Here is a 21,493-nt window from a genome sequence, read left to right as displayed (position 1 = left end):
TTGCTTCTTCTGACCATTTGCTTGGAAAATTGTTTTCCAGCCTTTCACTCTGAGGTAATGTCTGTCTTTGTCTCTGAGGTGTGTTTCCTGTAGGCAGCAGAATGCAGGGTCCTCGTTGCGTATCCAGTTTGTTAATCTATGTCTTTTTATTGGGGAGTTGAGGCCATTGATGTTGAGAGATATTAAGGAATAGTGATTATTGCTTCCCGTTATATTCATATTTGGATGTGAGGTTATGTTTGTGTGCTTTCATTCTCTTTGTTTTGTTGCCAAGACGATTAGTTTCTTGCTTCTTCTAGGTTATAGCTTGCCTCCTTATGTTGGGCTTTACCATTTATTATCCTTTGTAGTGCTGGATTTGTAGAAAGATATTGTGTAAATTTGGTTTTGTCATGGAATATCTTGGTTTCTCCATCTATGTTAATTGAGAGTTTTGCAGGATACAGTAACCTGGGCTGGCATTTGTGTTCTCTTAGGGTCTGTATGACATCAGTCCAGGATCTTCTGGCCTTCATAGTTTCTGGCGAGAAGTCTGGTGTGATTCTGATAGGTCTGCCTTTATATGTTACTTGACCTTTTTCCCTTACTGCTTTTAATATTCTTTCTTTATTTTGTGCGTTTGGTGTTTTGACTATTATGTGACGGGAGGTGTTTCTTTTTTGGTCCAATCTATTTGGAGTTCTGTAGGCTTCTTGTATGCCTATGGGTATCTCTTTTTTTTAGATTAGGGAAGTTTTCTTCTATGATTTTTACTGGTCCTTTGAGCTGGGAGTCTTCACTCTCTTCTATACCTATTATCCTTAGGTTTGATCTTCTCATTGAGTCCTGGATTTCCTGTATGTTTTGGACCAGTAGCTTTTTCCGCTTTACATTATCTTTGACAGTTGAGTCAATGATTTCTATGGAATCTTCTGCTCCTGATATTCTCTCTTCCATCTCTTGTATTCTGTTGGTGAAGCTTGTATCTACAGCTCCTTGTCTCTTCTTTTGGTTTTCTATATCCAGGGTTGTTTCCATGTGTTCTTTCTTGATTGCTTCTATTTCCATTTTTAATTCCTTCAACTGTTTGATTGTGTTTTCCTGGAATTCTTTCAGGGATTTTTGCGATTCCTCTCTGTAGGCTTCTACTTGTTTATTAATGTTTTCCTGTGTTTCCCTAAGGGAGTTCTTCACATCTTTCTTGAAGTCCTCCAGCATCATGATCAAATATGATTTTGAAACTAGATCTTGCTTTTCTGATGTGTTTGGATATTCCATGTTTGTTTTGGTGGGAGAATTGGGCTCCGATGATGCCAAGTAGTCTTGGTTTCTGTTGCTTGGGTTCCTGCGCTTGCCTCTCGCCATCAGATTATCTCTAGTGTTACTTTGTTCTGCTATTTCTGACAGTGGCTAGACTGTCCTATAAGCCTGTGTGTCAGGAGTGCTGTAGACCTGTTTTCCTCTCTTTCAGTCAGTTATGGGGACAGAGTGTTCTGCTTTCGGGCGTGTAGTTTTTCCTCTCTACAGGTCTTCTGCTGTTCCTGTGGGCCTGTGTCTTGAGTTCACCAGGCAGCTTTCTTGCAGCAGAAAAGTTGGTCTTACCTGTGGTCCCGAGGCTCAAGTTCGCTCGTGGGGTGCTGCCCACGGGCTCTCTGCGGCGGCAGCAACCAGGAATACCTGTGCCGCCTCTTCCGGGAGCTTCAGTGCACCAGGGTTCCAGATGGCCTTTGGTGTTTTCCTCTGGCGTCCGAGATGTATGTACAGAGATCAGTCTCTTCTGGTTTCCCAGGCTTGTCTGCCTCTCTGAAGGTTTAGCTCTCCCTCCCACGGGATTTGGGTGCAGAGAACTGTTTATCCGGTCTGTTTCCTTCAGGGTCCGGCGGTGTCTCTGGCAGGGGTCCTGCCGCTCCTGGGCCCTCCCCCACGGGAGCCCAGAGGCCTTATACAGTTTCCTCTTGGGCCAGGGATGTGGGCAGGGGTGAGCAGTGTTGGTGGTCTCTTCTGCTCTGCAGCCTCAGGAGTGCCCACCTGACCAGGCGGTTGGGTCTCTCTCTCACAGGGTCTGGGAGCAGAGAGCTGCTGCGGGCCGGGATCCGAGGGTGTGGGACCTAGAGTTACTTTTTATAGGTATGAACAAGTAAGACATTTCCTTACAATCTCTTTGGCTTGTTGCCAGGTGATAGAAAATTATTTCTTTAAACCTTTGCTATAAACATTCAGTTCTTTTTAAAATGAAATTCTGAAACCTCTAGTACATTTCCTATCAATAACTGATCAGTTTCATTATTACTTTGTGTCAGAGGACCTGGCAAACTTGTATGGGATCTAACATGTTTTCTACACAATGGATGATTTCTACTTAGGATCACTTGTTGTAGTTGAATAAGCAATGAAGTCAATTCAGAACCTTTCTGAATAAGTTCAGCAGTCTTCAAATAATTGTGATATAATTGTGACTTTTAAACTGATTTATAAGGACTTTCAACCACCTTATATCTTTTGGTTTATACCCTGCCTTTTCTGATGTATTTGCATAGTGTAAAATGTAGGGACTCCAGAAGTTGGAGTTCTTTTTATTATATAAAGGAGAATCCAAAAGGACCCGCTTCCCGATGATTAATAGTCTGTTCATTTACTTTGCAGTTGAGGTAATCAATACCTATAATTTGTTAAATCTTACTCTCTTAGGAACTATGTTATATTCTGTATATAATTTAACTGTAGAATAATTAAATAAGTGTTAATATACCTATTTTACAATGAAACAGCTGAAATTTAAAAAGGTTAAATTATCTAAAGCCACAAAAACTAGTAGAGAAAATTAGTATTGAACTCGGATCTATTGTTATATAATATATTCTTTTAGCTTGCATGCAATATCAAGTAAAACATAAACCAGAAAATTCTAGGGTAACACATGAAACATAAACATGTCTGTGTCAATGACTAGAAAGTATTAGGAAATAAAAATGACTAATTTTTTTCATCTTTTAGTCAAAAGATAATGATGTAATTCAGTAATTCCAGTGATGCTTGTTCATGTGGTCCTAATAGCAGTATTGAGGATGCTACTTTCCAGCACTGAGCACCTGAGTTACTTGGAGTTTTAACTTTTAACTGTTTTTCCTAGGTTTGAGTGGCCGCTTCTTTGTCACCACTCTCCCAGCATTTTTTCAGTAAGTTTTATTAATTTTATTATCTTATAAAGATTAAAATGCAGGACTGCAGGGAGACATGTTAAGCAGGTAGTAGTTAACCATGCCAGTGAAAGGTGAAGGGAAAATGGCAAAAAATGTCCCATGGATAGAGCACATGGGGTCATTCCAGATACTAGCCCAACAGGTCCAATGGAGTCAGTTTCAGTCTGCAGTACATTAGCAATGAAGAGAGGAAGGGGAATGTGTAGAGCCATCCTGTGAATCCTATCTCGGCTGAGTAGGTGAGAGAGGGAAGGGTTAGAGGTGGATGTGTGATTTGCTCTTGATCAGAGGTAGAGACATGGATGACGTAAGTTTGAAAATGTCTATACAACATTTGTTAATGTGATAACAATGGCTATTTTGTTAGAAAAAGTAAAAATAATTGGTTGCAAGCATGCATGGTAGTTATGAGTTTACTGATTAAATATTGCTGGAAATTTAACTTATAGTTACAGACTATATTTTATGTGATGAAATAGAAAATTTAATGATTTAAGTTTTAGAATTTCTCATTTGTATTAGAATAAATAACACATGCCTTCTGGGTTAATGTCTCAGTACACTTTTTTCATTTGAGATAATTTAAAATTCAAGCAGATTTACATATATGATCAATAATTTTTTATTATGCAATTCTTATTTTGATTTATATAATTTCTACTTGATTATATAATTTATAGTGCAAAAGATGGGATATTCCGCCGTTACCGTGGTCCAGGAATCTACGAAGATTTACAGAATTACATATTAGAGAAGAAATGGCAATCAGTTGAGCCTCTCACTGGCTGGAAGTCCCCAGCCTCTCTAACGTAAGTTATTAATAGGTCCCATGTTAATGTGTTGAACTTACAAGTCTAGACTTTCCTTTATAGTTCTTCTTATCTAAGATTATTTATAACTACGATTAGTCTGTGTAGTGTTTTTTGTACTTCAAGTGGTTTTAGTGTAGTAGGAATTGAATGGCTAGATTGGAGGGAGGTATTACAGAAAACCTCCATCTACTTTTGCAGCAAGCCATGCCAGCTCTTTCCTCTTTACAAATGTAGTATTGAGTACTGGTTGCCATTATCTGGAAGGAGAAATGTTTCTTGAATCACAGTACTCAGGGATTCTTGTGACTTATTTTGAGCATAAAACTGGTGTTCTTGGCTGTCTGGTATAATTTCCTGGGGATAGCTTTTGATAATATCTAGTAAGGTAGATATGGCTGAACTGTATTAACTCATTCCTTATTTGGCTTCAATCTTGAGTGGTCATATTAAAAAGTAGTTCTAGTTTGCATATACAGGTGTAGGAAATATCCTTAATAGTGTGGAAGCACCGTAGTGTGGTATTCCATCTAACACATGCCACACGTGTTCATGCTTCGGAGATATGGAGCTTATCCTAAAATTAACTCCCCTCTGGCATTTCATTCTACAAATAACTGAACACTGATTTTTATGTTAGATGTTGTTCTAAGAGACAAGTATTTATGACTTCACTACATAGACTTGCTTTCTCCGCTCCTTTTATAGATAACTTAAAACTAGTAAGACAGATTGCAAAACAAACTAGAGAGATATGATCATTTGGATAGGCTGTTAAAAACAGCAACATATTTTCTATTATTAGTCTGGAAAAACAAGGGTCATGGACCTACTTGAGCAGGTGTTAAGAGAGGTTGATCAGAAGAGAGAACTGGGGTGTGATTGCCAGGACAGGAGGAGCTGTGGCTCAGATAAGAGCAGGGCTGGCATAGTCACAGGATGACTGTAGCCTACCCAGAAGCCTCAGTTTAAGAAAGAGCTCTGTGGAGCTCTTGGGAGCAGCATGGTGGCAGATTGAGCACTCTGAAAAGATGGAGCAGAGCCTTAGTGGAGTAAGAGGTCGACTGAAGACAGATTGTTCAGGGTCTGTGATCACAGTCAGGAGGGAATTTCTCTTACTTAGTTATTTATTTTGTATATATAAGTACATATAAAAAGAAATTGACTCTTAGGATGCAAGATTGCAGAGGACAAGAATAGGTGAAGAGCAAGCTGCACATCTGCTCCTTCTCTGCAGGCAGCTAGGTCCAGCCATGTACGCTCTTTGGTGGGTGGGTCAGTCTCTGGGAGCCCCAAAGGGTCCAGGTTAGTTGACCCCATAACCATTGACCTTCTTATGGAGTTCTATTCCTTCTGGGTCCCCCAACTCTTTCACAAGGCTCTCCGAGCTCTGTCTAATGTTTGGCTGCAGGTTTTTGCATCTGTTTTGGTCAGCTGTTGGGTAGAACGTCTCAGAGGGAAGTTATGTAGGCTCCTGTGCCGCTTGGTCTTCATGCAGGACCCCAACAACTGGAGTGGGGTCTGTCCTTGATTGTTTGCTTTGGATCCTGTTCCCCTAACTGGGCCAATTTGTCTGGTCTTAGTGAGAGAGCATTTGCCTAGTCCTGCAGTGACTTGATGTACCAAGGGAATATGGAACCTAGGGGGAACCTCCCCCTTTCTCAGAGGAGGAGGGGAAGTGGGAAGGGATGATATGAGGAGGTGACTGGGAGGAGAGGGGGTGTAAAGTAAATAAATAAATTAGTAGGAAAAAAGAAAAGGCAAAGTGAAAGCAGCTAGAAGGATTTTTATAGTATCCAGCCAAAAGAAGAGCAGTTTGTAACAGGGTATCATCAGTGGTGGAGGTAGAGAGAATTAGATTTAAAGTTGGTTTTGAAGGAAGAATTGGCTAACATGACAAGGGGCATTTACAAGAAAAAAATTTCTTGGATACCTATTTAATACTTAGTGGATCTCATTATTTCCCACTGTCAAGATTCTGCTAGATGTTGAAGAAAAAGAAAGAGGCCATAAGTTTGAGAGGAAGAGAATGTTGTTTGGGTTGCAGGTGGAGGGAGGAAAGGGACGGAGGAAGTGATACAATTATATTTTAATTAAAATATTGAAAAAAAGCTTCTGCTGGATAGCTTTGGGATATTTAAAATCAAGACTATGGCTTGGTGTGTAAAGGATTCATGAGCCCCCACCTCTAAATTGAGCTATGGATGGTATTGGATTCCTGTTTTGAAAGAGGAAGTCAGTTTTTCTAAGGGTGACTTCTGGTATGTTAACAACCTCCACAGGATGGCCCCATGCCCAGGGTTTATGACTAACACTAATTGTAGTTGATAGGTTAGGAAAAAGGAGGAGGGGGAGGATATGAAGCAAGGGAGCCTAGGGGAGGTGGGGATGGATCTGGGAAGGATTGGGGTAAACATGATCAAAATTTATTGTGTGAAATTCTCAAAGACAATAAAAATTATTAAAAAGGAAGAAGAAAAAATGTTAGGCTTGGTAGTGGTATAGACTTTGTAAAACTGTTAAGGTTAGTGTGTGTGTAGATAGTTCCCTGTGGAGAATTAATGAACATGATTAGAGAAGACTTTGATAGTGTTTAAAGCCTTAGAATTAAAGGTAAATTTAAAGGTAGAAAGTAAAAGAGTAGTGTTCTTGGGATAAATCTGTGACCGTCCTCAAAGTTAACTACTAAGCACTAAGTAATCAAAAGAAAGTAGACGAGTGAGAGGACACAGGAGGTAAAGATACTTGCCACCAAGCCTAATGACCTGAGTTGGATTCCTGGGCTTCACATGGTAGAGAGCACCGATTCAAGCAAATCCTCCTATGACCACCACATGTAGCCAAATTGTGAATTTACGTGTGTGTGATTAAAATTAAGACAGGAAATTGAACAATTAGTATCAGTGCAGCAGAAGAAAAAATAAGTGTAAAACATTTTCTAGAAACTAAATAAAAGTTACTTGTATCCCATGACACCAGGAGACTAAGAAAGATAAACTCTGACAAGGGCATAGAATGCAGCAGGGTGACATTGTTATGGCCTTGGCAAATGGTTAGAATGTAACTATATTTAAATGGTTTCAAGACATACACCACTGAAGAAATTGTAAGAGAGGACTGCTTTTTAGATAATTTTATTCTGAAGCTTTCAAGAATTGTGAGGGGAAGAGTTCAAAAGATAGAGGTGAGTGTAACATATCTTCGTGATAAAGAGACTGATTCTGGAGAAGTAGAATAAGCAGTTATTCAGGAAGAAGGGAAGACTGGAATCATGTCATCAACAAAGCAAACAGGTTAAAATTCCAGTCACAGGTTGATAAACTGACCTAAGTCAGGCCTTGTAGACTTTGCTGTTGATACAGAAGTGATCTGTTATACATCAGGTTCAGATTTGGGGATTAGAAGATGAAAGTGTCAGCTCATGCTTCTGATTTTACAGTGACATACAGAAGTGCTTGATAGCTCACAGTGCTGTGGAGTGAGGATGTGAGGATGTGTAGGATTAAAAAGAAGAAAAAGCAAATGAGCGTTTATGGTAGTTATATCCTGAAAGATACTATACTAGACAATATTGAGCTTTTACATTTGTCACCAGGATGTGTTATCTTTCTTCATATATAGTTTATTTATAGTTGTTGATTTTTGTATGATGAAAGAATAAGGGGTCAAAGATTTAGAATATATTTAGTCTAGATAATGACCAGGAAATCTAACCTTTTTGAGAATTGAAGTGAATGGAGGAGAGAGAGCAAGTAAGGCTCAGTGGGGTATGGTCCCTGGCCTGAGCTTTGCTTGGTTTTGTCTTTGTATCTGACCAGGATTCTTCTTTTTCTTTCTTAGGATGTCTGGAATGGCTGGTCTTTTTAGTATCTCTGGCAAGATTTGGGTGAGTACTTTTAAATAATTATATTTGAACATACATATTTTTAAAGAGTATAAATATAGCTTATAAACAATTGGAAAAAGAAAACTGTAAGTACGTTTACAGTTCTTAAGCCATAAAACTACTTTCATGTTTGGTTCATTGTAGAAATATGTATTTATAGAAAGGAATAATTTGAAGAGGGACTCAAGGAAGCTGTGTCAGACTCATAGTTTATTAGATTGGTGATGAATCCTTATAAAAGCAAAGAGGCTTACGTGATGTGGTTCCATTTTATCTCATTTTCCCCTTGTAAAATCTCTTTTTTAGATCAAAGATTGTCTAGGCAGGGATGAAAGTCATTCTGTGTGTCTAAAAGGAGAAAACTGTAGCCTGAGAAGGGCTTTCTGGTTTTAGAAAACAAAGCTTTCATTGAGCAGCCAATATTATTGTAGTATCTTGTGTTTCTTGACCTTTGTTGAACTACAGTGATGGAGTTATATAGTAGTGCCAAACACCAAAAGAATTGTGGCCAACTACTGAAAATACTCCCTATTGTATGTGCTTGTATAATGACATGTAGTCACTTCAGAGTTACAATTATTTAGGCCAGGTGTTTAATTATTTCTTGGATTTTAATATGTACTTTGACCATTCATTTTCTTCTTTGTAGAGAGAGCTTATTGCTATATATTTATTTTATATTTTGCTTGAATTGCTTACTTTCTGGTTATAAACAACATAATAGTTTAAAGATATTACTTATTTTTTGATCTAATAATAGCAGACTTAGATAAAAAAAATCTGTAGCAGTTCCTGTTCATGTGTGTGTGCATGTGTGTTCCCTGTGGTTTAGATGGGGACATCTCTTTTGCCAAGATTTTCTTCCATTTACCACAATGGCCATACATTTTCTTAGCAAGTTATATTGAGATGCTGTACATCCAGTCTTGAAGCCTACACAAAGCTGTTAGCTTAGGTCTTGTAGATATTCAAAGATAGACTATAAACCGAGACAAGAAACCTTGGCCTGATGAGACCTTACTGATTGCTTCCATGCAAGAATAATATTGAGAGGACTCTAACATATGTGTGAAAGGGGATTATGAGTGTGGTCCTGAGTTCTTCAAGTGTATATACATCCTGTGATGCAGATGAGCTGCAAACCTAAGACTCTATCCTCCTGGAACACTGCAGCTTTGAATCAGACCATGCAGTGCTGGCTGAAAAAGTCCAGATGTCTAGAGTAAGGGATGGCCTTCCTAGGCACAGAAGAGTTTACCTGTTCCTGGAGGTCTTGATTTTTCTACTGATAGAAATGATTTTATTTCTTTCATTTAATGATTAATTCATTTAGTCCTTTCATGTAAGTTTATATATAACAAAAATTAGCTCTAATTTAGACATCTGGTAAAATATTGCATACCATACATATTATATATAATGTATTCTTATATATTACTATATATTAAATATTTTTATTATTATAAAGATATAATATATAATTTTATATTTATACATTATATTAAGTATATATTTTATAATATTTATCTATATATTAAATAAAGTTTCAGGATAATCAGCTGACATTTTAAAATATTTTCAATAAAATAGAGTAGGATACTTTTATGTAATGAAAACATATAGCATTGATCAAGTATTAGTATGTTGACTTAAGGAAACATAATTAAAGAAACAGGAACATAAAAATCTAAAGCTAAACTGAATCTGTTATAATCAAATATATATATATATATATATATATATATATATATATATATGATCTTCATGATACCACAACTCCAATCTTTATAAGAGTTTCTAAAGCTATTTGAACTCAAAGTAAACAGATGGAATTTTATGTCTGTAGTTATTAAAACAACTTCATTAATTTTAGTGCTTAGTAATAATTATTTAGTTATTAGTCTTTAGTAATAATTACCTAAGAAAACCACAGTATCTCAGATTTTTTTAGAAGTTCAAATAGATCCTTTAAAGAATAAATTGATAAAAGAAACTTGAAGTAAACCTTATTAAAATAAGAGAATGCTATCAAATATTAAGCTGAGTTGAACCTAGAATGCAATGATTCAGAGGCAAATAACGTTTTTTTTTTTGTAATTTAAAATTCACTTAAGACATTTCTTGAGTGTTTTGATCACACGTTTTGGACACTGCCCAGCTACACATTATTCATCCACAGCCTCTTCATTATAGGTTCACAAGTAAGGTAAGACAGCAGGTATTCATAAAGCAAGTTGCAAAATATATCCATGAGTCAGGCCTGAGACAGAGTAGCCTTCGGTGTCCTCAGTCTTTTTGGCCGTACTTTAAGCCCAGTCATGATAATGACTCATCAAGAAAAGCATGAGCTGTTCCGTAGACATTTTTTACCTAAAGCCAGAGCTGAATAATAACTCCTAAAATATTAAAATTAGAAACTACTTTTTAAAACAACTTCATGGAAGAAGAATTTACTTCAGTTCACAGTTCCACTGAAGGGTAGACATGGTGGCTAGGGCTCTGGCCATGGTGTAGAGACTTTCCAGCTAGTGACATTGAAGAGGTGAAGACAGAAATTAATTTAATAGGGTGGGAGGTAGTAGGTAAGGGTAGAAGAGGGACTATAGGGAAGGAAAGCTAACACCAAAGGCCTTTGGAAAAAGGCATTATGAAAACCTAGTATAGAAGGGTCCTAAAATATATGCACATACATATGAAAAAAGAGTTTAAAGGGAGAGTTGCCCTGTAAGAGGGATACAGTAGAAGAGCCAAATACAAACAAAGAAACCCCTCAGTTACCTCCCTTTGAGCTGTTGGCCAGTGGGATCCCATAGACCTACTGCATACAGGCTATTGCCATTTCTCTTGGTTATTCTTCAGAACTTGGTGATAATACCCTGCTTCTGAAGATACCACAGACTTGAGTCACAAAACATGGAGAAATCAAATGGGTGCTAACCTAGAAGCTACATTCTGTGTACTCACTTTCACAGTGCTGAAAGGCGCTATGCATGCTACTGGAGGAGAAAGTTCATTATCAGCCTTACCCAGCTGTATACTTTGTGAGCTACAACAGTGACTGTCTTGGTAGTAGCACCAGTGTTACAGGAATAAACATCCACTTCCTAATTGGCTCTAAGGCCTTCTCCTTGAGATGGAACCCATACCTGGCAGTGTTAGGAGGGCCAGGAACCTCTTGATAGGCAGCTCATTGGCCCTAGGGTTTCCCTATTACTGTGGTTCTGCTAAATTGTTATAAACGATATTAGTACATTTCTCAACCCTTATCAGAAGCTTTTTGCAGTGAGACCTACAACTGGTCAGTGTGCAGAGTAGAAGGCTACAGAGTACTCTCAGCCCTAAATGTGGCATATCTAACTTGCCTCTCCTCACAGATCGTTGAGGACAAGGGGGCTGATATAAGAGGTAAGAGGTAGAGGTGGTATAATGACTACAAGGAAACAATGTCTTCCAGACACAACAGAGCAGCTGCACATATGAGCAGACAGTGGCTATGACTACAAGCATAGGACAAGCTCAAGCCAGACAAAGTGCAGTAGGAGAGGCCAGGTCCCACACTCCAAAGTATTTGGGTAACACATTTTAGTTTTCATTTGATATTTATTTTGTTTTATTTTATTTTAAAGAAAGAATGGTAAAACAAAATAGGTTGGTGGGTAAGTCAGTGAGGGTGATCCTAAAGGATGCTGAGAGAGAGAGGTATTAAATATGCTCAAAATATGTGAAATTCTCGAAGAATTAATAAAATATTAGAGAAGAGATGGGGTAACAAGGGCAAGAGGAGAGAGGGAGGAAAGTATAAATGTAACTTTCTTCACTGAAAGTAACTGTCATCTCACAGGCTTTCTGCTGAATATTCTCACCCTTTCTAGTTCTTTCTGAACTTTAGCTGGCTCTTTCAACTCAGCCATTCTGGCTTAAACTTCTCTCCAAGCTGACTGATTCAATCTGGCTTCTCTCAGCTTCTCATGGAATTGCTCTGCTTGGCTTGAAACTAACTCTGGCAATTCATTCTAATCTTCTGGCTCCTTCTTATTCTCTGGCTTCAACTGCCTCTGCTGCACGAACTGAGTAGAGCTGGACAGACTCCACTGCACTGCCTCTTGTCCTGCCAGTACTGAACAAAACTGGCAAAACAGAACTGACTGAACTGCTTTCACTGCACTCTTAAATAGCCTCTCTTGCCTGTACTGTTCTCATGATATGTTGGCCATATTCACTTCTGTCAAATCTTTCTCTGACTTGTCCGTCAAGTTAGACATCATTGTTGGGATTAATGGTACTAAGGGCATGTCTGTATTCCAGGTAGAATAGCTGTGTTTCTGGATTAAAATTCCTCTACAGGAATAGGTCAGAATTGAAAACAGGCTTTAACTTTAATGACCTACTTTTACCAACTAGGCCTCATCCTTTAAAGTTGTACAGCGGCTGAAAATACCACCATCAGGTGGGTACCAAGTATCTAAACATGAGTCTGTAGGATACATTTTCATATCAAGCAATACCCTACCCCTGGCACCCATACGGCAAAAGGCATACAGGCCTTACATTAAAAGTCCTCATAGCTACTGTTCAGTGCTGTTCAAAAATTACAAAGTCTCTTCTAAGACTCAGGGAAGTTTCTTAATCTGAGCTCTAATACAGTAAAAAACCAAGTTAGGTATTTTTAGCATATGGTAGGAAATTCCATAAGTGGCGAAATGGTGGCATAGCAAGAATGATTTGATCAAAGTGAGGGAGATTCAGCAGACACACAACCACCATCCCTTGCTACTCTAGTTTCTATATTCAGCACTCATGCTGACATCATCTGGGCTGCAAAGGGCTCCAATACTGTAAACCTGGAGTACACATAGTCTCTCTTATGGTGTGTCCACAACTTTCTTGACTAGTGGCCCACATTTTTTTTTTACATCTTCAAAAATCCAGGATCTCCCTGGCCAAGTGTTCACCTTCATGTCTTTATACAATAAACTGTTAGGGCTTCCTTTGCAGAGAATTCATATTATCTGGCCTGAACAGCTTTCTGAGACCTTAGTCTCCTTGATCCTTTCGTGGTGGTGCATAGGGCATGGCCATAAAACTAGCATTATGTGGGCTTGGCTGCCAGGCTATGTCAGCTCCAGATGGTCCTCAATGGTGAGTCTTTGGATTGTCAGATTGTTCTTGTAATTTAACAAAGTTTTGTTTGGTTTACACGTTTCTCCTTAAGAACAGGCCAGAAAAAAATTAATTTCTTACCATAAACTAAAAAACAAAAATAGGAATGACTTAGACTTTGAGAAATATGAGATTAATATAGAAACTTGTATTCATTTTCGGCAGTTTTGTGAGTTCTTGGAAGATTATTGTTTTTATGGACTGCTGATGTCTAACTTAGAGCCTTTTAATTCTGTGCCTACTAATTGATAGGATTGTAGTTTATGGTGTAAAACATTATGACAACAAGAGGAAGTATAGACCTGGGAAGTCTACCTCTAAGTGCATATCTGTAATTCACATATTGTTTAACATTAGAAAAAATAAGTGTAGAAATGCTAAATGGTTCATACTCTAAGGCATCACTTTGCTTTATACAACAACAATAAGGAATGAAAGGGTTTAATTTTTTTAATAAATTTCACGTTTGTATTAAATACTGAGAAAAAGGTAATGATTTCATGAAGGGTATTAGAAAAATTTTGCTATGGAAGGAAGAGCTGGCAAAGTAATTTGTCCAGACCTGTATCAAGATCCTGAACTCTAAAGAATAATTCTTAATAGATCCAATTTTAATAATTACTGTCTCTCAGAGCTATGAAATTTGACTTGTTCATTAGTAATCACTTGAGTATAAACTTCGGGCACATATGTGGAAAGGCAGTTTGTAGAATGGAGCTGCAGTTAGAGAATCCTGCATTTCAAGTAAACATTTTATTTCTCTTTTGATTTGCAGCATCTTCACAACTATTTCACAGTGACTCTTGGAATTCCTGCATGGTGTTCTTATGTTTTTTTCGTCATTGCCACTTTGGTCTTTGGCCTGTTCATGGGTTTGGTAAGACATTGCCAGTCTTTTTTCTTGCCCTTTCAGCAGAGGATTTCATGTAAAATTAAAAGGTGGCCATAAAAGGAAAAGCACATAAATAGCTTTGTCTGTCCTTTAAGCAGTTAATTTGCTCTTTGGTTTCAATGACAATGTGTAACCCAATGGGAAATTCATTCATTGCCACCCTCTAGTCTTAATTTCTTAAATGTTCTGAAGATTAATGCTGCTAGGAATATACACAGTGATCAAAGAAGAAATAAATATTGTAGTTCAATTGGTAATCATTTTTCCAAGCAACCAAGTTGGCTATGGCTTCACATAAAGCTCCTTGCTTTGACCACTGCAGTAAAGACAAAAAATACACCTAACAAATGAGATGACAGACCATTTTCTTGTTTCTGTACTCCAGTTGAATAGCTAAAACTGTCTAGATTCTTTTAAATAGTTTTTATTAATTTATTCTATCATATATTACACCCTGACCACAGCTTCCCCTTCTACCTCTTATTCTAGTCCTTCCTCCCAACCTTCCCATCTATTACTCATGCATCAAGGTCAGAGGTGAAGCCAGCCAATCTCTGCTTAAAATAAGAGTTTAGCTCTCAATATTACTGATTTTTCTTCTATATGGCCAGTTATTTTTTTTAAGTACTCAAGAATTCTGTACCCTGGAGTGGCTTTCCAGTCAAGTATATCTTTCTGAAAGCTTTGTCTAGTTGCTAAGTGTCTGGTTAAGGGATATCTGGTTAAGGGACACACATCTGATGTTCCAGAGGCTTGATAGTTTGTCTTCTCTACTTAGCGTGATGTTACTTTGTTTCCTCCAGATCCTGGTGGTGATCTCAGAATGCTTCTATGTGCCTCTTCCAAGAGCTTCCTCTGAACGCTCTGGTAAGTTTGAAAAGTTCTCATGGGTGTTTAGAGTTTCATAGAATACTATATAGTCTGTGGCTCAGCATTTGGCTATAGCTTACCACTTCCCACTGACCTTCCAGGTACATGTATTGAGTTCTCCAAAGATGTGTTCTCCATATAACTTTGAATAAAATTTACTTTCCTCTTTTAAAAATTAAAAAATATTTTATGTTGAAGATTACATTTTCTCCTTGAGCTTATCACCTGTATTTTTCAGTGAATAACTTTTACTCTTGAATTGGAAGGAAAGATTCTTAGACGAAATGACATTGTTGAGTCTCTCTGACAATTGTCACTATCTCTAGTCCTTTAAGAGCAGTTTGCCCAAATCTGCAATTATTCACTGTACTTCTAGGCCTAACTGGCTCTAATGATCTTTATTTGTAGTGTTGAGTTTCTCAGGAGTTTAAATAAGGTTATGTCTTTAGTCCTTGAAGTTTGTAAGACTTCATAGATAACTAGGAAACGTGTATGCCCTTCAGCATTATGGAGTGCAAAAGGTAGCCAGTGTAAACTGCTGCACCAGTTCTCTGGTTTTAAGCCCAGCCCTATATTTCCTAAGTTCATTCAGTCATGAGTATTCCCAACTCCTACTTTATCAATTTAACTTTGTTGTAAGAGGAGACCTTTTCTTCCTGACTTTGGTCTCAAATTCCTGGGGAGTAGGACTCTCATTGGCTTAACCTGTCTGAAATAGTTGCTATGACCAGTGAGTCATTGAGTATTTTATACAGTATGTACTGCATTACTGTATACCATAAAATAAAATGTACTCTAGTCCTGTCTGCTTCACTGTACAGTCAGTGGTGCTCCTGTAGGGGGATATGAAATTTTTAGATGAGGCTAAGCTGCAACCAGAAAACCTGTTCATGTGATACCAGCATTTTAAGAACAGAAAACTCCCATTTGTTCCTCTCATGGTTAACCAGTGAGTTAATTACTAAGTTGCCATTGTTTATCCAGAGGGTTTTTTCCCCTCTTTCTTCTCTCCACAGAGCAGGAGCAGAGGTCTGAGGAGGCTCAAGGAGCTGAGCAGCTACAGGATGCAGAGGAAGAGAAGGATGACTCAAATGAAGAAGAAAACAAAGACAGTCTTGTGGATGATGAGGAAGAGAAAGAGGACCTTGGAGATGACGATGAAGTAGAAGAAGATGAAGAAGAAGACAACTTGGCAGGCATCATGGATGAGGAGAAAAGTGACAGCAATGAGCAAGGAGTTGTGAAGGAGGGCAGTGTGTCCCCGAAGGATGAAGAAGCTCGTTCAGCTGACACACAGGACGTGGTGGAAGACTCCTTGAGGCAGCGCAAGAGTCAGCATGCCAAGGGACCATAGGTTACATTATGCTACTTCTAAAAATACAGGCCAAAAAAAATAAGTTTGTTTCCCTCTGGTGTGCAGTTTAAGCCAAATCCTTAGTTGTTTGTTTTGTTTTGTTTCTCTGGATGAGCAATGTTCACTTTTAAAAGATGATCTCTGGCCCTGTGGTTACGTGGTAGTAAGCTCAGTGTTGTAAGAGTCAGGTGCAGCACTTAGCCACCATGGTGTCAGGATCTTTGTGGGGACTTGTGCAGAACAAGTCGATGTGCTTGGGAACTAAGGAGTAAATCAGAAGACTTCTCTGCAGTTCTCATGAGCACCTTTAGAAATGAGGCTGCTGCTTAGTGAAGTGAGAACAAAGCCACCGCACTCTGGAGCACCTTGAAGTAGAGGAAGTCTTTGCCGTCACCGTTAAGCATGTCCTTTAGTCATGTCAGCAACATCAGGTCCCACAGCTCCCCAACATTATCTTGGGGCTAGAAATTGTGGAGACCTGGATATAGATACAACTTCAAAATGAAGTCATGTAAGCTCTTGTGGTCTCTGTTGTCTTTTGTTTCTTACCTTTAATCTCTATGACTTTTCCTCTTTGACTTGCAGACTCCATTTCACAGCTGCTCTGTAGTGAGAAGAGCAGGCAGCAGTGATCTGCATGCGTTACCCTTAATTGAAGTAAAGCTTGAGGTAATCAGTAATCACAGCTGATGATGCCAAGACCGCCAAGTGTCTCAAAGATATGCTGTACTCTGAAAAAGCAAAAGAGAGTAGTGGATTCATAGGACAGGTATAAACAACATCTTGCTTGGGTCCCTATAGTTACAGGATGACTTCTTCAAGTTTCTTCAGCCACATTCTTTGTTTTTCTGAACCGAAAAACACCTGTCACTACAAGGTAGTTTTCTAAAGCTGACTTCATGTCTGTGATAGTTTCCATCTCCAGGAATCTCTCTGGAATCACTTTAATAACCACTGAAAAGGCATGTCGGCTTTGCTTTTCTTGATGTGCTTTTGGTGAAAAAATTGATGAAAGTCAATATCAAGAGGTGAAAGATTTGATTTGTTTCTGTCTCTCTTGATCCTCTAGAGAATTGTATGATTATAAATCTCTCCCTGCTCAATCTAATATCAGTGTCAAGGAACCCAGCTTTCTTAAAAAAATATTTCCATCTCCTCTCTTACCCTCTCATGTCTGCAAATAAATGCATAAAATAGATTTTAGCTGTATGAAAGATGACTAAAGTGAATCTTATTACCCTTGGGTTGACTCAGAGTAATGAGTTTAGGTTTGTGAAATTCAAAATGTTTCGACATTTTAAAAAGGGATATGTAGTGTAATTCTCTGTCTGCTTAGATAACCCTTTGCTGCCAACAGGAGAGTCATTGGTAGTGGAGGTTCAGAATTCGCCCTCCTATACTGCACAAGCCTGCTACAAACTTTGCACAAAGGAAGATTTTATTGTGACAATCCATTCTTTATCAATGTTTTTATTTCATCTTTGTAACTTAGTTAACTATCAGTTCAAGGCTAAGGCTATCACAGAACTGGAGACCTACTTCCCTTCCATGTTTCTGCCCTTCTGATACATCCTTACTCAAAAGTGCCATGGTTCTGTGGTACTTCCTGCTATATCTTCCTACTAGAGCTAAGCTGCACCTTCTCTTTTGCCAGTGCATTTTGTTTCCTTGTAATCAGATGCATGGAGTGTGTAATAGTAAATCTATGTTCAGGGTATGGAAAAGGGAAGGCTTGTGTCGCTGTTCTGTGACGTACCCTCCTCCAAATTGACATACTGGGTTCTAGTGCGATAATTGAGCAGAGGAAAACTTGAAGACTTACAGTCAGCCTTAGCTTTGATAAATGTTTTAAAACCACATTCCAGTTGGACCACAAATACTATCTAATAATATAATGAGATAATATATTTTCTTTCTTAATAATACTTAAAAGATATTGGAGGCTGGGAGAAAGGGCCACGAAGAAGAGGCCTAAAATTATATTTATTCGTAGGAACAAATTTTTCCTAGCTTTTCTCTTTTTAATATCCTGGTAAAAATTGGGTTTCTAGTAAATAGTCCAGGAAGTATTTATTTAACTTAATTTCTTTTGATGTAAAGCCTTTAGGTTAATTTTCAATACTTTGTTAATATAAAATTAAAGGGAAAGACCAACTTACGATTAGATCAACATTTAATATCACTTTATTTTTGTGTATATAATAAATTTAATCCAGAAGTTAAGTGCATGAAAACATGATTTTATAAAACAAAACTAACCATGCTTCCCCTCCATTGCCATACCTGCTATTTAATTGTAGATTGCTATTTTCTGTATGTTAAAATTGGGTGAATGAGATAGCAATTGTGGAATGAGGATATATAGTGCTTTATGGACAGGTAGTTAGAGAAAGGTGCCTTGTTCTTCATTGGAATATCTGAAAATTCCACCTCTTTTTAATTTTTCTTAGCACTTCACCCCTTAACCATGCTGAACCACAGCAGCTTGCTTAGAATCTCATGGAAGCAATGCACAGGCAAATTCACGTTTTTGTTGTTTTGATTGTTTTGATTTTGAAAGCTAATCGTGGAACACGGAAGAGATGGCTCATTCAGTGCACAGGCCATTTCGCTGGGTGCTGTGGCAGTCACTGCAGTCTCATCCTATACATAGGCTCTGTACCTGTTACTATAGTAACTAGTGCAGTGGAAGGCAAACACGCTTGACAAGATCGTCTCTGGGTAGCTGAAAAGCTACACTCTCACATTTTAGGGCCACCCCATGACTGATAATTAAGATACTGCTGTGTAGTTTGAGTATGTGTAAACTTGAATAAGAGCACCTTGTAACATCTTTTGACGAGGAGATTAAAATGCTAGTTAACAGAATATCTACCATGTTGCTTTTTGCATGATGGGAAACAATGGAGTTCAAAGGGAAGTTTTAAAGGAATGAAAAGGGTGAAAGATATTTCAGCATTAAAATCCTAAGCATGAAGTGAAAGGAGAGATTGGTACTTCTGCTGGTGTATACAGGTTTTCTGTGTTCTTCTCTTAGTGTTCCGCTGTTATTCCTGCCAGTATTGTACATGCGTGATTGACTTGCCTGTCAAATCTATCAAGTATTGGAAAGTATTTGTGTAAATCTTTGTGCCAACAAGAATTCTCCCAGTGTTGTGTATCTTTACCTCATACCATTCATTGATATGGTTCTTGTGAGATTGTAGCTTGTCTGACAGAAGCCAAGGTGGAATCCGATGAAACCTGCCGGGCAGGAGGTTCAACTGAGAAACCTAAGACAGCTTCAGCCTAGCATGTGGACCTCAGCGGCATAGTCTCTAAAGTTTTGTGTAAACTGTGATGTTCACCTGTGGCTTTGACCCATTTCTGATGTGGTTTAATTTTATTTCTTTCTGGACAGCTTTGTAGAAATGGAATTTTTATACTAAAGACACTGTTCACTTGTAAGTCAATACATTATAAAATGGTGTATTTATTTTTTGTAATAGTGTGGATTGTTTAGCCCAGTGTATTTATTTTCCTTTACCTGTGTATTCTGTGCTCTCAAATAGATGTGTAGCAATTGAAATGAGAACTCAGTGCATCATTTCAAGCACTACATTGCCTGCATTGCAAATTCTCTGAGCACAGGATTGTACAGAACCCTGAGCCTGTGTACTGCCATTTGATTGTCAGTTCCATTTGTGTCAAAACCTAAAGGTGGTGATGACCAAGTGAAACAGAGTGCTGTACTGCTTTTTCATATGAATATTTTCACATAAAAGCATTTGTGAAAGCAGTTGAAAATATTACTTTGTTTAAAAAAATCTTTCTTCTGTGTTTATTCTCTGAGTATTCATTCTCTACCTTTCATACCTAAACTTGGTGAAATTCATGCCGTGTGCCCAAGGTTAATGCTGAAGATGTAAGGCCTTCTGAACACACCACAGCTCATTAGCTCACTGTACTCTCTGTACGAGCTCGTTCCACTTGCCATGGCCAGGTTGGTGCAGTTACTAAGTAACTCTGCTACTCCTCCAAGATTGCTGGACTTCCGCATTCTTCTAGGACTTCTAGGAGACCATCTCAACTTAACCGTTCCCACCACTGTAGCAATAAAAAAAGGAAAGGGCGGGGGCTCCTTTGAACACACTTAAACACTGGTGGAGTGGAGATTTGGTTTATCCCTTTTGGGAGATAGCAGTAAGTTGTCTGGTAAAAGAAGAGATGCTATTATGTTCACATTTTTCCAGTCTCTTTACCAAAGTAGAGGTCAGAATTCTGTCTGTCTGGATGAGTCTTAGTGAACATTCTTCACTAATCTCCCTCTCAGGTTAGGATAAACTATAAGTATAGTAAGTGGGATTCTGCTTAATCCTAGTAATTTAACATTAGTTGCCCTTTGCAAAGTCTTTGCCATCAGAATGTAGAGTCACCAATGGGCCCTTTCCTGGAATTGCAGTTACTTGGGTGGAAACTGTATGATTTAGACAATATCAGTCCTTTAAAAGGACAAACTGCTTGTCAGATTCCTGAGTTACAAGTCACTAAAGCAATGCCTGCCCTTTCCACTCATGCTCTCCGCACAGGTCTTAGGCACACAATAGATTACAGGTTGGCCACTTGATTATTTTGACTATTAGCAAATATTGCGCAGTGCATTTTGTTTCTCGTACTCTTAACAGCTGTGTAAAATAAGGTGCCAAACCAGCTGGTCTGCAGACTTATACTTACTGGAAAATCGCTTGTCACCTGTCTCTAAATATTTTACTTTGTATTTAGGGTTTTATTTTTTGAAGCAGGGTTGTGCTGGGTGTCTAGAACTCAATGCCTGTCCCAGGCTAGCCTCAAGATTCCCAACTCTCCAGACTTACAATCCTCTCCAACTTCCTAAGTGTGCTGTGATACATGGCTTGCACATTTCTGATTTGCAACTGTATTTTCAAGTAGCACAAAGCAGAATGATTAAAAAGCAAGTTTCTATTGTCTATTAATCTCTGCTTTAAAACTACAGATCTGTTCTTATGAGTTAGCAGGACCGTGAGTCCCTCGCCAGATGACATAAGCAGTTCTACTGGTTAGTTCAGATAATAGCCTTAAGAAACCATCTATGAGTATGAGAGCTGGGAGAATGACCCCATTTATAAAATGAGGACAGTAAGTCAGGGTTCAATGCAAGTCAGAGAATGTTGTGTATTGAAATGGGATTTTTGATAAAAATAATTTTAATGTGACTCTCTAAGGTATACTTGGTAAGCAGTGGGGTAGAACAGAAAATTGGAAGATAATACAAAAATTAGATAGCTTGACTACTAGTTTTTAGGGTACAGTTCAGCTCAAAGGAATGTACAACAGATTGATAGA

The 21,493-nt window shown here is 38.2% G+C and overlaps 1 protein-coding gene across 1 annotated transcript in view; it reads left to right on the top strand.

The window, feature by feature from the left end:
- The window catches only part of Tmx4 (thioredoxin-related transmembrane protein 4), a 43,390-nt gene extending 23,434 nt beyond the window's left edge, over positions 1-19,956 (top strand). The window contains exons 3-8 of the mRNA NM_001100529.1: positions 3,110-3,155; positions 3,860-3,988; positions 7,829-7,874; positions 13,810-13,911; positions 14,730-14,793; positions 15,813-19,956. Coding sequence (NP_001093999.1) covers positions 3,110-3,155; positions 3,860-3,988; positions 7,829-7,874; positions 13,810-13,911; positions 14,730-14,793; positions 15,813-16,150 — 725 coding nt within the window. The 3' untranslated portion in view covers positions 16,151-19,956. The remainder of the gene's footprint in view (positions 1-3,109; positions 3,156-3,859; positions 3,989-7,828; positions 7,875-13,809; positions 13,912-14,729; positions 14,794-15,812) is intronic.
- The last annotated feature ends 1,537 nt before the right edge of the window (positions 19,957-21,493 follow it).

Source organism: Rattus norvegicus, chromosome 3, assembly GCF_036323735.1.
Source record: "Rattus norvegicus strain BN/NHsdMcwi chromosome 3, GRCr8, whole genome shotgun sequence".
NCBI classification, from domain to species: Eukaryota; Metazoa; Chordata; class Mammalia; order Rodentia; family Muridae; genus Rattus; species Rattus norvegicus.
The sequence above is the reverse complement of the archived record's forward strand: the minus strand, read 5'-3'. Positions and strand labels throughout refer to the sequence as shown.